Below are 13,558 nucleotides of genomic sequence, written 5' to 3'. Positions count from 1 at the left end.
TCTAGACTCTGCTCAGCAGCAGGGTGGGACTCCTTTTGCCTGGGGACAGGGGTCGAGTCCTGTGGAAACGCATGGGAGTGGAGTTCCTGAACTTTTTTCACAGCAGGAACGCCGTTCCCGTTAGCAGCCACGTCCTGCAGGAGGGATGCAATCAGTGGGGCGCCATAGATTGCGGGGGTGTCTGGCGCCGCTTAGGGGTGCCCGCCGGGTCGCACGTCCATGTGGGGAAAGCAGCCCACGCCGCTCACCCCGCCTATTCGGATCAGTGGGCGGGGAGGGGAGCGGAAACGACTCAGCTGCTCTATGACGACATGAAAGGGGAAGGAGCTGCGATGGATCCCGATCCCATCACCTGTTACCGCCTGCCAGACAGGGAAAAAAGTAAGTGCTCGCCCGTGCAGCAGCCTCCCTGTGTGCCTGGATAGAAGGAGTGATGGGGGCAGCGGCATATAGAGCAATCGATCTTTTCATATTCCTCCTGCAATTGCTGAATGCCTGCTTCTCCTCCTCCTCTTGCAGCAGGCATTCAGCGGTTGCAGGAGGAATATGGAAAGATCAATTCCTCTATACGCCACTGTCCCCGTCACTCCGCCTATCCAGCTTCTTTTTGCTGCCCCCCCAAAGCTCTTCAGCTCCCTTAGTGTTCTCTTCCCCCCAGTGCTTTCCAGTGCTCTCCATCCCCTGTGCGTGGGATTTGGCTGAAAGAGAAGACCGGGGAATTATCAAAGATGGCGCTGGCTTCAGGCATAATGGGACTTTTACGGCCTGCAGAATTATTATTATTATTATTATTATTATTATTATTATTTTTTTTTTTTATTTTATTTTTTTTTTATTGCAAAGACACACAAGACATTTTGGAGATTATGATTTTGGATTAACACTTTGGAATTGTATATATCGGGTAATAACTGATATTTAAAATATGTGGGTGGGTTTGATGCTGTATGAAAATGTCCTGGAAAGGAAATGCATAAGAAAAATGATTCTAATAAAGTGTGACGATGAGTTCGGGAAGGTGAAAGAGTGTGAGTTGTGCTAAACTGTTTGACCTGTGATAAGGAGTCTGGAAACCCTTACAGGTCTGGCATATTTTGTTAAAAATTTACCTTATTTATTTGCCTAGATTAGGAGTGTTATTTTAATCTATATATAAGAGTGATGTGAGGGGTGCTGTAAACAGAACTATCTAGAGACCCTCCTTGCCTACGTTTGTGTCTGAGCCGACTGATAAAAATCCTATTATCTGTCCCTCCCATACCCGTCATGCTGAATAATACTTCTGCATCAGTAGAGGAGAGTAACCATATTAAAAGCATATATTTTGCTGTATGTTCCAACCATGAGGAACATGCTTGCTTCCCAAGTTCCAAGTCATATCAATGCCTATACAATCTGTGGACTGAGAATCCTGATCTGCATACATGTTCCCATTGTAGCCAGGATCTGAGACCTGAATCCAGCACCAAAGGTTTTCTCCTTGCTTTGTTCACACAATATGCTGACCCTGTTTCTTCATAAGAGATTGGCAAGTATTTTTGAACAAGGTCCAGACATCACTAAAATTTTATCATAGTTGCATAGTAGGTGAGGTTGAAAAAAGACACAAGTCCGTCAAGTCCAACCTATGTGTGTGATTATATGTCATTATTACATTGTATATCCCTGTATGTTGTGGTCGTTCAGGTGTTTATCTAATAGTCTACATATCTAAAGAACCCTCTACGCAGTTTAAGGTTAAACCTCTTTTCTTCTAGTTTTAGTGAATGGCCACGTGTCTTATTAAATTCTCTTTTGCTGAAAAGTTTTATCCCTCTTGTGGGGTCAACAGTACGGTATTTGTACATTGAAATCATATCCCCTCTCAAGCTTCTCTTCTCCAGAGAGAACATGTTCAGTGCTCGCAACCTTTCCTTATAACGAACGTCCTCCAGTCCCTTTATTAGTTTTGTTGGACTCTCTCCAGTTCCAGCACATCCTTCCTGAGGACTGGTGCCCAGAACTGGACAGCATACTCCTGGTGCGGCCGGACCAGAGTCTTGTAGAGCGGGAGAATTATTATTGTTTTATCTCTGCAGTTAATCCCCTTTTGAATGCATGCCAATATTTTTGTTTGCTTTATTAGCGGCAGCTTGGCATTGCATGCCATTGCTGAGCCTATCATCTACTAGGACCCCCAGGTCCTTTTCCATCCTAGATTCCCCCAGAGGTTCTCCCCCCAGTGTATATATAGATTGCATTCATATTTTTGCCACCCAAATGCATTATTCTAAATTTTTTCTACATTAAACCTCATTTTCCATGTAGTTGCCCACCCCATTAATTTGTTCAGATCTTCTTGCAAGGTTCCCACATTCTGTGGAGAAGTTATTGCCCTGCTTAGCTTAGTATCGTCTGCAAATACAGAGATTGAACTGTTTATCCCATCCTCCAGGTCGTTTATGAATAAATTAAATAGGATTGGTCCCAGGACAGAATCCTTGGGGACCCCGCTTTTCACCCTGGACCATTCCGAGTACTCCCCATTTATCACCACCCTCTGAACTCGACACTGTAGTTAGTTTTCAATCCATGTACTCACCCTATGGTCCATGCCAACAGACCTTACTTTTTACAGTAAACATTTATGGGGAACTGTGTCAAATGCTTTTGCAAAATCCAGATACACAACGTCTACGGGCCTTCCTTTATCTAGATGGCAACTCACCTCCTCATAGAAGGTTAGTAGATGGTTTGACAAGAACGATTCTTCATGAATCCATGCTGATTACTGCCAATGATACTGTTGTCGTTACTAAAATCTTGTATATAGTCCCTTTATCATCCCCTCCAAGAGCTTGCATACTATTGATGTTAGACTAACTGGTCTGTAATTCTCAGGGATGTATCTTGGCCATTTTTTTAAAAATTGGTGCTACATTGGCTTTTCTCCAATCCTCTGGTACCATTCCAGTCAGTAGACTGTTTGTAAAAATTTGTAACAATGGTCTGGCAATTACTTGACTGAGTTCTTAAGGAGATGTATACAAAATAATTCTGCGCTGCACGAAAAAGAGAGGGGACAAGAGCAGCTAACACAACCAACAAGGTGTAAAGTGAAAAAGCAAAAAATAAGTGTAGCGCTATAAAATGTGCAATATGAACGCCGTTAGGCCAATCAGTTCCAAAAATGTACAGTAAGAAGGAATCAACCGTATCTATGAAAATAGGTAGTCTTTAAGCAAACATTTCAAAACAAGGACATCTGGCATCTAGAATGTAGACAGGCACACTCCCACCGAGAGATGAAAAGGCTTACCGAATAAGGTGGACCCAAAGGGGCATACGCCGGGTTGGGTCGAATAAGGCTTGGGTGGTGAGTGGCTGTGCTTGGCCCGAAGAGGTGATGTTTGTGAATGGTCCCACAAATTGCTGTATCCCTCTAAGCGGTACCCAAATCTTGAGGGGTGGAGATAATCTTACGAATGTGGATGGTCCCACGAGTCGCGGAAGGATGGAGTAACGCTTTGTTATATCCCTCAAGGCGATATTCCATGAGCCCGAAGATGATGGTAATAGGTAAGGAGAGAAAGGAATGGCCACATATTGTAAATCCGAAAAGGAAAATTAAAAAAAAAAATATACACTCACATGTAGATCCAAATAAAAACAGCGCTGTAGGAGAGTGGCGACAGTGGGGTCCTACCCGAAGCGTTTCGTCTTCATAGACGTCGTCTGCGGGGTTCGTCTGGGGGGAACCATCCCCCAGACGACGTCTATGAAGACGAAACGCATCGGGTAGGACCCCACTGTCGCCACTCTCTTACAGCGCTGTTTTTATTTGGATCTACATGTGAGTGTATATCTTTTTTTAAATAAATTTTCCTTTTCGGATTTACACTATGTGGCCATTCCTTTCTCTCCTTACCTATTACCATCATCTTCGGGCTCATGGAATATCGCCTTGAGGGATATCACAACGCGTTACTCCATCCTTCCGCGACTCGCGGGACCATCCACATTCGTGAGATTATCTACACCCCTCAAGATTTGGGTACCGCTTAGAGGGATACAGCAATTTGTGGGACCATTCACAAACATCACCTCTTCGGGCCAAGCACAGCCACTCACCACCCAAGCCTTATCCGACCCAACCCGGGGTATGCCCCTTTGGGTCCACCTTATTTGGTAAGCCTTTTCATCTCTCGGTGGGAGTGTGCCTGTCTACATTCTGGATGCCAGATGTCCTTGTTTTGAAATGTTTGCTTGAAGACTACCTATTTTCATAGATACAGTTGATTCCTTCTTACTGTACATTTTTGGAACTGATTGGCCTAACGGCGTTCATATTGGACATTTTATAGTGCTACACTTATTTTTTGTTTTTTGAGTTCTTAAGGACCCTCGAGTGCAAGCCATCCGGTCCCGGTGATTTATTAGTGTTAAGTTTTTCCAGTCTATTTCTAATTCTATCCTCTGTTAGCCATGAGGGTGCTTCCTGTGACGTGTCATGAGGATAAACATTGCAGTTTTGGTTACTGAAGCCCCCCGATTCCCTCGTGAAGACTGAGAAGAATAATAAATTCAATACCTTCGCCATCTCTCCATTCTTAGTAACCAGATTCCCTTCTTCATTTTTTATGGGACCAATATGATCTGACCTCCATTTCTTATTATTTATGTACCTAAAGAATTTCTTGGGATTTTTTTTTTTACTCTCCTCCGCTTTGTGCCTTTTCGTGTTCTATCTTAGCCACCCTGATTGCACCCTTACATTTCTTGTTGCATTCTATGTAAAGTCTGGATGCTGATGATGATCCCTCAACCTTGTATTTTTTGAAGACCTTCTCCTTTGCTTTTATATGCATTTTTACGTCTTTTCCCAGTGCTGACGAAGTGGGAGTGTGCAAGTCCTTGAAACGCTTTGGCTTTTAAAAAGATCTATCACCACTAATCCAGTAAACCATATTTTTGAATTTGCCTACTACTAGTGTGGTGACCTTGCTGTGTTCTGTATGTTTAACTATTTTTTTCATGATTGGTTCTCTTTTTAGTGTTCTACATAAGCTGATGTGATTCAGTAGTGATGGAAGCTTTGAGAAGGTTTTTATTGCTCAGTTCCCCTGGACATTTGCCTCCAAAATGTGGCCCTTTGCTTGCCCTTGGGCTTGTTCTCACTTGACTAAATTTCTCTCCTTTTTTTTTTTTTTCCTTAACTTGTTATTAACTTTTTTTACAGTTCTACAACATGCCAACATTACATCAAAACAAAACAATAATTCTACAAAATATATACTTTAAATCCCAATCTCTTATTTCAGACAATCCGAGGGGCCAAGGAGAAAAAAGACAGTCCTGGGGCTGTTAGCCAAGGTCCCCACAGCTTAACTAATATATCTGGTGTACCCCTATTCTGATAAACCTGTTCCATTAGTATTGTATCATTTTACCTGAGATAACGCCATCCCTCAAATAATTGTATACTGGGGGACATCCATTTTCTGGCAATTAGCTTCTGAGCTATAAACCATAATCTACCAATTGGTATTAAAGTTTCACTTGGGTGTAACTCTTCATTAAAATAACCAAGTAAACAGATCTTAGGATCCATTTCAATATGAGTACTATAGGCTTCATTAATTGTGGTCACCACCTCTCGCCAGGATCTGACTAGTTTGGGGCACTTCCACAACATATGGAGCAAGTCAGCCGGAGATTACTTACACCATGGGCAATCCGGGGTTTCCCTCCGCCTCCACTTATATAACTTTACCGGGGTCCTATATATAAAAAACAGTTGGCATAAGAATTGTGTAGATACCAATGGGGCCCTCTTCAGAATATTTGGTCATTCCTCCTCTGATATAACCCCCAGATCTATCTAAAATATCTTGATACTTCATCATAAGTTGACTATAGACTAATGAAAATCAGGCCTTTTTTTCCTGTAGCCTCTGCCAATAAGGAATAGCAGTAGCATAGATTTTATATTCATCCCAACACATTTAACTACTTCCGGACCGCCCACCGTCGTTATACGTCGGTATTTTGAAGAGGAATATCATTGTTATGGCAGCAGCTAGTTGCCATAACCCCAGTAACCTCTTCTTCAGCGGGCGGTCCGCTTTCAGATAAAAGTGGTCTCTGCAGCGGATTCGCAGCGAGATCACTTTTATCGGTGGCGGGAAAAGGCCCCCCTCGCACTGCGCTCCTGTGCCCACTGGAGCCGTCGGCAGCAGCGGAGGCGATCGGATGTTTTCCCTAGCCAGACATGGAGACGAGTGAGGGGAAGACCCCAGATCTCATATTTAAGAGGTCCTGTCATGCTTTTTTTCCATTACAAGGGATGTTTACATTCTTTGTAATAGGAATAAAAGTGACTTTCTTTTTTTTTTTAAACATGCAAAAATAAAAGGTAACATAAATAAGAAAAAAAAAATGTAAACGCGATCCGTGCTGATGAGCTTGCGTGCAGAAGCGAACGCATACGTGAATAGCACCCGCATATGAGAACGCTCAACCCACACATGTGCAGTATCGCAGCGATCGGTAGAGCAAGAGCAATAATTCGAGCCCTAGACCTCCTCTGTAACTCAAAACATGCAACCGGTAGAATTTTTTTAAACGGCGCTTATGGAGATTTTTAAGGGTAAAAGCTTGTCGCCATTCCACGAGCGGGTGCAATTTTGAAGCGTGACATGCTGGGTATCAATTTACTCCGCGTAACATTATCTTTCACAATATAAAAAAAATTGGGCTAACTTTACTGTTGTCTTGTGTTTTTTTTATTAAAAAAAGTGAATTTTTTCCATAAAAAGTGCGCTTGTAAGACCACTGCGCAAATACGGTGTGACAAAAAGTATTGCAATGACCGCCATTTTATTCTCTAGGGTGTTAGAAAAAAAAAGTAGAATGTTTGGGGGTTCTAAGTAATTTTCTAGCAAAAAAACTTGTTTTTAACTTGTAAACACCGAGTCTGAAAAAGAGGCTTGGTCTTTAAGTGGTTAAATTGTAAATAATCTTTCACCCTTGGATAATTCCATATTCCTAAATATTTAAAGGATGGCACAACTTTAGTTTGCTGAGCCTCACTTGGTATGTTCAAGTTCGATTCATCTAAAGGAAATGGTACAGATTTGTCCCAATTAATAACAAAGCCTGAGAATGAGCCCCCTTCCCGACCAGCCGCTGTTATACTGCGGCAGGTTGGCACTGCTTCAGGAGCCGTCGTAGCTGTAAACTCACAAATCCCAGTTCTGTCAGGGGGGAGGAGACAGATCGTGTGTTTCTACCAAGTAGGAACAATGATCTCTCTCCTCCTATAGTCATTCACATTCCCTCCACAGTTAGAACACACATAGGTTGGAGAGCCCTGCCCTTGGATATACCAGTGATGGAAATATCCGCTTTGAGCAGACATACAAATTGACTATCTTTACACTTACCATGAGTAGTGAGGGGACTTTTCTTTACAGCTGCACTCTGTATCGGGTCATACAGAATAAATGGAGACCTTCCTTCCACAGAACTGTCCTGATGCAAACTGGTAATGTAGGCGGCATATTTGTTCCACCTCTTCTTGTGAGTAACATTTACTGTCAGCACTGGTGATTGTTGGGCTGGGATTTGGAGAGATAATTCCAACATTCATCCTTGAGGGAAGTCAGATGGTTCAGGGAGTTTCTCTATGAAGGCAATTTTAGTTCAAGTGAACCTTTACTTTGCCCGGTCCGATAAACAACCCCCCCCCTTCCCCCATCCACCTCCCTGCTGATTTGGATGCTCCCCACTTCCCACAGGTGGATACTCACCTGTTAGCTTCTGACCAGATCTTGATCGGAAAGCTGAACTCTGCATGTTAAACTTCAATCGGATCTACAACATTCTTTATTCCAGTTCTGTAGTTATTTATAAAAATTATATACAGCCGGTAAAATAAGTAGTGAACACGTCACCATTTTTCTAGGTAAATATACAGTGGGGACGGAAAGTATTCACACCCCCTTAATTTTTTCACTCTTTGTTATATTGCAGCCATTTGCTAAAATCATTTAAGTTCATTTTTTTTCCTCATTAATGTACACACAGCACCCCATATTGACAGAAAAACACAGAATTGTTGACATTTTTGCAGATTTATTAAAAAAGAAAAACTGAAATATCACATGGTCCTAAGTATTCAGACCCTTTGCTCAGTATTTAGTAGAAGCACCCTTTTGATCTAATAGAGCTATGAGTCTTTTTGGGAAAGATGCAACAAGTTTTTCACACCTGGATTTAGGGATCCTCTGCCATTCCTCCTTGCAGATCCTCTCCAGTTCTGTCAGGTTGGATGGTAAACGTTGGTGGACAGCCATTTTTAGGTCTCTCCAGAGATGCTCAATTGGGTTTAAGTCAGGGCTCTGGCTGGGCCATTCAAGAACAGTCATGGAGTTGTTGTGAAGCCACTCCTTCATTATTTTAGCTGTGTGCGTAGGGTCATTGTCTTGTTGGATAGTAAACCTTCGGCCCAGTCTGAGGTCCTGAGCACTCTGGAGAGGGTTTTCGTCCAGGATACCCCTGTACTTGGCCGCATTCATCTTTCCCTCGATTGCAACCAGTCGTCCTGTCCCTACAGCTGAAAAACACCCCCACAGCATGATGCTGCCACCACCGTGCTTCACTGTTGGGACTGTATTGGACAGGTGATGAGCAGTGCCTGGTTTTCTCCACACATACTACTTAGAATTAAGGCCAAAAAGTTCTATCTTGGTCTCATCAGACCAAAGAATCTTATTTCTCACCATCTTGGAGTCCTTCAGGTGTTTTTTTAGCAAACTCCATGCGGGCTTTCATGTGTCTTGCACTGAGGAGAGGCTTCCGTCGGGCCGCTCTGCCATAAAGCCCCGACTGGTGGAGGGCTGCAGTGATGGTTGACTTTCTACAACTTTCTCCCATCTCCCGACAGCATCTCTGGAGCTCAGCCACAGTGATCTTTGGGTTCTTCTTTACCTCTCTCACCAAGGCTCTTCTCCCCCGATAGCTCAGTTTGGCTGGACGGCCAGCTCTAGGAAGGGTTCTGGTCATCCCAAACATCTTCTATTTAAGGATTATGGAGGGCACTGTGCTCTTAGGAACCTTAAGTGCAGCAGAAATTTTTTTGTAACCGTGGCCAGATCTGTGCCTTGCCACAATTCTGTCTCTGAGCTCTTCAGGCAGTTCCTTTGACCTCATGATTCTCATTTACTCTGACATGCACTGTGAGCTGTAAGGTCTTATATAGACTGGTGTGTGGCTTTCCTAATAAAGTCCAATCAGTATAATCAAACACAGCTGGACTCAAATGAAGGTGTAGAACCATCTCAAGGATGATCAGAAGAAATGGACAGCACCTGAGCTAAATATATGAGTGTCACAGCAAAGGGTCTGAATACTTAGGACCATGTGATATTTCAGTTTTTCTTTTTTAATAAATCTGCAAAAATGTCAACAATTCTGTGTTTTTCTGTCAATATGGGGTGCTGTGTGTACATTAATGAGGAAAAAAATTAACTGAAATGATTTTAGCAAATGGCTGCAATATAACAAAGAGTGAAAAATGTAAGGGGGTCTGAATACTTTCCGTCCCCACTGTATTTCTATATACATTTTCACCACGTGTCAGGAACAACCCTTGCAATCCATACATACAAAGACACCTTTACCTGTCCATTACCTCGTTGATCATTCTATGATATTCTAAGAGGGGCCAAGGAGAATAAAGATAGTCCTGGGGCTGTTAGCCAAGGTCCCCACACGTTAACTAATATATCTGGTGTACCCCTATTCTGATAAACCTGTTCTATTAGTATTGTATCATTTACCTGAGAACGCCATTCCTCAAATAATTGTATACTGGGGGACATCCATTTTCTGGCAATTAGCTTCTGAGCTATAAACCATAATCTACCAATTGGTATTAAAGTTTCACTTGGGTGTAACTCTTCATTAAAATAACCCAGTAAACAGATGTTAGGATCCATTTCAATATGAGTACTATAGGGTTCTTTAATTGTGTTCATCACCTCTCACCTTTCCGGTTTTGAAATAACGTGATGCTGCGGCCCAGCGATACCTGTTGCCACCTGGGATTGATGACACACATCTCCCAGGAGGCATTGCAGACAGGAAATGAAGTGCTTGGCCACGGCTGAGAGGAGGAAATGAAGATTACAATCATTGATCTAACGGTGAGTTTAAAAAAAAATAATAAAAAATTATATGCCAATTTGTGTTCAGCACACTCAGCGGCTTGGGATGCAGAGGACTTCAAAAAGTGGGTGGAACTCCGCTTTAAAGTTTGCTGCACAACATTTAGACAAACCTGTGAAATACTGGGTGAATATAGTCTGGTCAGGGGAGACCAAAATATAACTCTTTGGATGCCATAATACACACTATGTTTGGGGATCAAATGGCACATCACCCCAAAAAACACCCTCATATCAACCGTGAGGTTTGGAGGTGGGAACATCATGATGTGGGACTGTATTTCAGCATACGGTACTGGCAATCTTCATAGCAAAAATGGACCAAGACATTCTCGATAAACATCTGCTGCCATCTACCAGGATGATGGGAATGAAACGAGGGCGGACATTTCAGCCAGACAATGATCCCAAACACAAAGCCAAGGAAACACTTTATGATATGATATTCCTGATATGTGCCTGCTGTACCATGTACTTGTATGAGAAAATATCCGTTTCGCTCTGTATTGCTTCCTTTATGTGAAATTGCTTGGTGTTCCTGCCAGTCCTACTGCTTTCCTATTAACTGACCACACTAGGCATGAGAGCACAGCATGATCCATTCTCTAGCTGTGCTGGAAACTCAACATGTTCTCCAATGATCAGACTTGACACACACCCGTTGCACAGCCATTCACCGGGAAGACCAGTGTGCTGCTCTTTCTGATCATTTATAAAAAAGGGGGAAAAAAGATACTTATATTTTTTTATATCTATACAGAAATGTTTTTCTTTTAAAGAAGTTCTAAAGGTTCATGTATTTTCACCTTTAATGCATCCTATGCATTAAGGTGAAAAAACATCTGATTACCGGCCCCCAGCCGCCCGGTTTACTTACCTGAGCCCTTGAAAGTCTTGCGTTCGATCCCGCCCTCGATCGTTGCCCCAGTTTTTCTCGGCTCTTGATTGGATAGATTGATAGCAGCACAGCCATTGGCTCCCGCTGCTGTCAATCAAATACAATGATGCGGGGGGCGGGGCCGAGTCCTGCTATGGACGCCGGATGCAGGATTCGGGGGCGCGCCCGCAAGGTAACCCCCTGGGAAAGCGCTTCTCCCAGGGGCTTATCTGAGACAGGGAGGAGCTAGGAGAGCCACCGAGGGACCCCAGAAAACACCATTCGGGGCCACTCTGTGCAAAACAAGCTGCACACTGGAGGTAAGTATGACATGTTTGTTATTTTTAAAAAATAAAAATCAAACCTTTAGTGTCACTTTAATTTTCTATTTTAAACTGAATGAGTTGTTTTACAAGGTAATTGATTGACTTTCTTTTATGACAGAAATGGCAAAACTTGGCTTTGAGCTGATGCTGTGTCATGAAGGAGACATTGATTTGATAAAGGTTTGTATTCCAACCGTATATGAAAACCATGAATACGTAGACTGTTATTTGCAGGGAACATGGGGTGGCATTTATGTGCACCTGTCAGTAACATGTCTGTGCTCCCCTACTTCAGACTTAAACCATATCTAAACCCAAGAGCAAAAATGTAATGTATTGCAGCTTAGCAGTCCTTTGGTGTGATGGCTGCATTGGTTTTCCCTTTTCACATTTTTAGCAAGTACAAAAAGTGCCCATTCTTGCCAGAAATGCAATGTCCTTGTCATTTGCAAGACAGAAAAAATGTCTTCCTCGTTTACAAACTATTAAAGCGGCGTTCCGCTGGGAAAAAAAAAATTAAGTCAGCAGTTACAAATACTGCAGCTGACTTTTAATATAAGGACACTTACCTGCCCGGGGCGCCCGCGATGTCCTCCCCCCAAAGCCGACCCATCCTCTCTTTCGCCGGAAGTGGAAGCAAATACCTGTATTAGACCGGTATTTGCTCCCCCCTGTAAGGTGCTAAACTAGACACCGAAGGAGGGGGGTGGAATCGGATCAACGGAAGTTCCATTTTTTGGTGGAACTCCGCTTTAAACCCATCAGCATCAGTATTGGATATGATCAAAGGCAGATTTATTAGTAGTCCAGTTTGGTGACAACCAGGGTTCCCTCCATAGATACACTAGAGTGCTCCCCATTATGCTGGAGGAACTGTGGGAACAAAGCCACTCACGCACACATCTGGTGGTCTTGCCCACTCATCCGACCTTATTGGGACACTATCCGCAATCTAATATTACAGATCTCAGATGTCAATATACCCAACGACCCATGGACTATTCTTTTTCATTCCACCAAAACTCCCATAAGAATATATAAACGTTCAATTATTCCTCATTTACTAAACACGGCCAAAGCTTTAATCCCTACTTTATGGGGTCAACCAACAATCCCTTCTACAAGAGATTGGTTACAAATGGTCGATAAGGTACATCTTATGGAGAGCATCACCCACGACATTAGAGGTACCTCTAAGAAACATTCTCTAACCTGGGATTCTTGGAAAAAATTTCAATCCACATCTGCTTATAAGGAACTTATAACGCAAACCTCTTAAACCTCTAGTCTAAGCTTAGCCAACTCCCTTTTGGTGTGTAGACATGCATACCAGCTACAACCCCCCCCCCCCCCCCCATACCCCCCCTCCTACCCTCTGTTCTCTTACCTTTCTTATTCTCCTACTCTCTCCTCTTTCATAAAATTTCTCTTAATTTTATCTTTTTCTGTTATTATTTATCTCTTAGTTTTTAATATACCAAAGTAAGGTTTTTTCCTGTTTACACTTATCTTGGTTTATTTCAAGTGCTCACAAAGTATTAACCCTATGCTATACCAACACTTTGTTACGCTTCCGAACCAATTATTGGAGGGTTAACCTATAAATACTCATTGAAATCTGTGAGTGCTGAAACTCTTGTTGCTGTGTTTTCAAGAATGCAATCATTCTGAGATATATGTATATCTTTGTTATATTTCACTTTAATAAAAATATATTAAATAAAAAAAAAAAAAAAAAAAAAAGATACACTAGAGTGAGTAAGTGTAGCCACTGAGGGACAGGAAATTCTTTATGTGCATGATTACCAGGTGAAAATAAAAGGAATCAAGATATAAAAAAAAAGAAATGGAAACCAAAGCAGACATATAATATGGTATTACCTCCAGACACTCCAACTAGAGGTGGGGCTCAGTGGCTTGCAGCATATAGAGAAAAACACAGCACTATACCAAGGAGAGGCGGTTATAGAGAAACACGCCACATATAGAGCCTCAGAGATATAGAGTCCGATAGAATACAAATCGGGTATCAAAAAATGGGAATTTTATTGGATAATAAATAAAGCAATATAAAAATGCATAAAATTATCAAATCCTCCACCATTCACCGTCTAAAGATAATGTTGTCTTTGGATAAACAGAAGCAT

At 42.3% G+C, this 13,558-nt stretch overlaps 2 protein-coding genes across 7 annotated transcripts in view; one reads left to right on the top strand and one right to left on the bottom strand.

The window, feature by feature from the left end:
* Nucleotides 1-13,558, bottom strand: part of ECM2 (extracellular matrix protein 2) — a 431,439-nt gene that overhangs the window by 268,171 nt on the left and 149,710 nt on the right. The gene's annotated exons all lie outside the window — the stretch shown is intronic.
* Nucleotides 1-13,558, top strand: part of HAUS7 (HAUS augmin like complex subunit 7) — a 58,533-nt gene that overhangs the window by 12,076 nt on the left and 32,899 nt on the right. For all 4 annotated transcript variants that reach the window (XM_073600149.1, XM_073600151.1, XM_073600150.1 and 1 more), the window contains one exon: nucleotides 11,530-11,591. In XM_073600149.1, the coding sequence (XP_073456250.1) occupies nucleotides 11,530-11,591 (62 nt within the window). The remainder of the gene's footprint in view (nucleotides 1-11,529; nucleotides 11,592-13,558) is intronic.

The sequence above is a fragment of the Aquarana catesbeiana genome, linkage group LG09, assembly GCF_042186555.1.
Source record: "Aquarana catesbeiana isolate 2022-GZ linkage group LG09, ASM4218655v1, whole genome shotgun sequence".
Taxonomy (NCBI): Eukaryota; Metazoa; Chordata; class Amphibia; order Anura; family Ranidae; genus Aquarana; species Aquarana catesbeiana.
The sequence above is the reverse complement of the archived record's forward strand: the minus strand, read 5'-3'. Positions and strand labels throughout refer to the sequence as shown.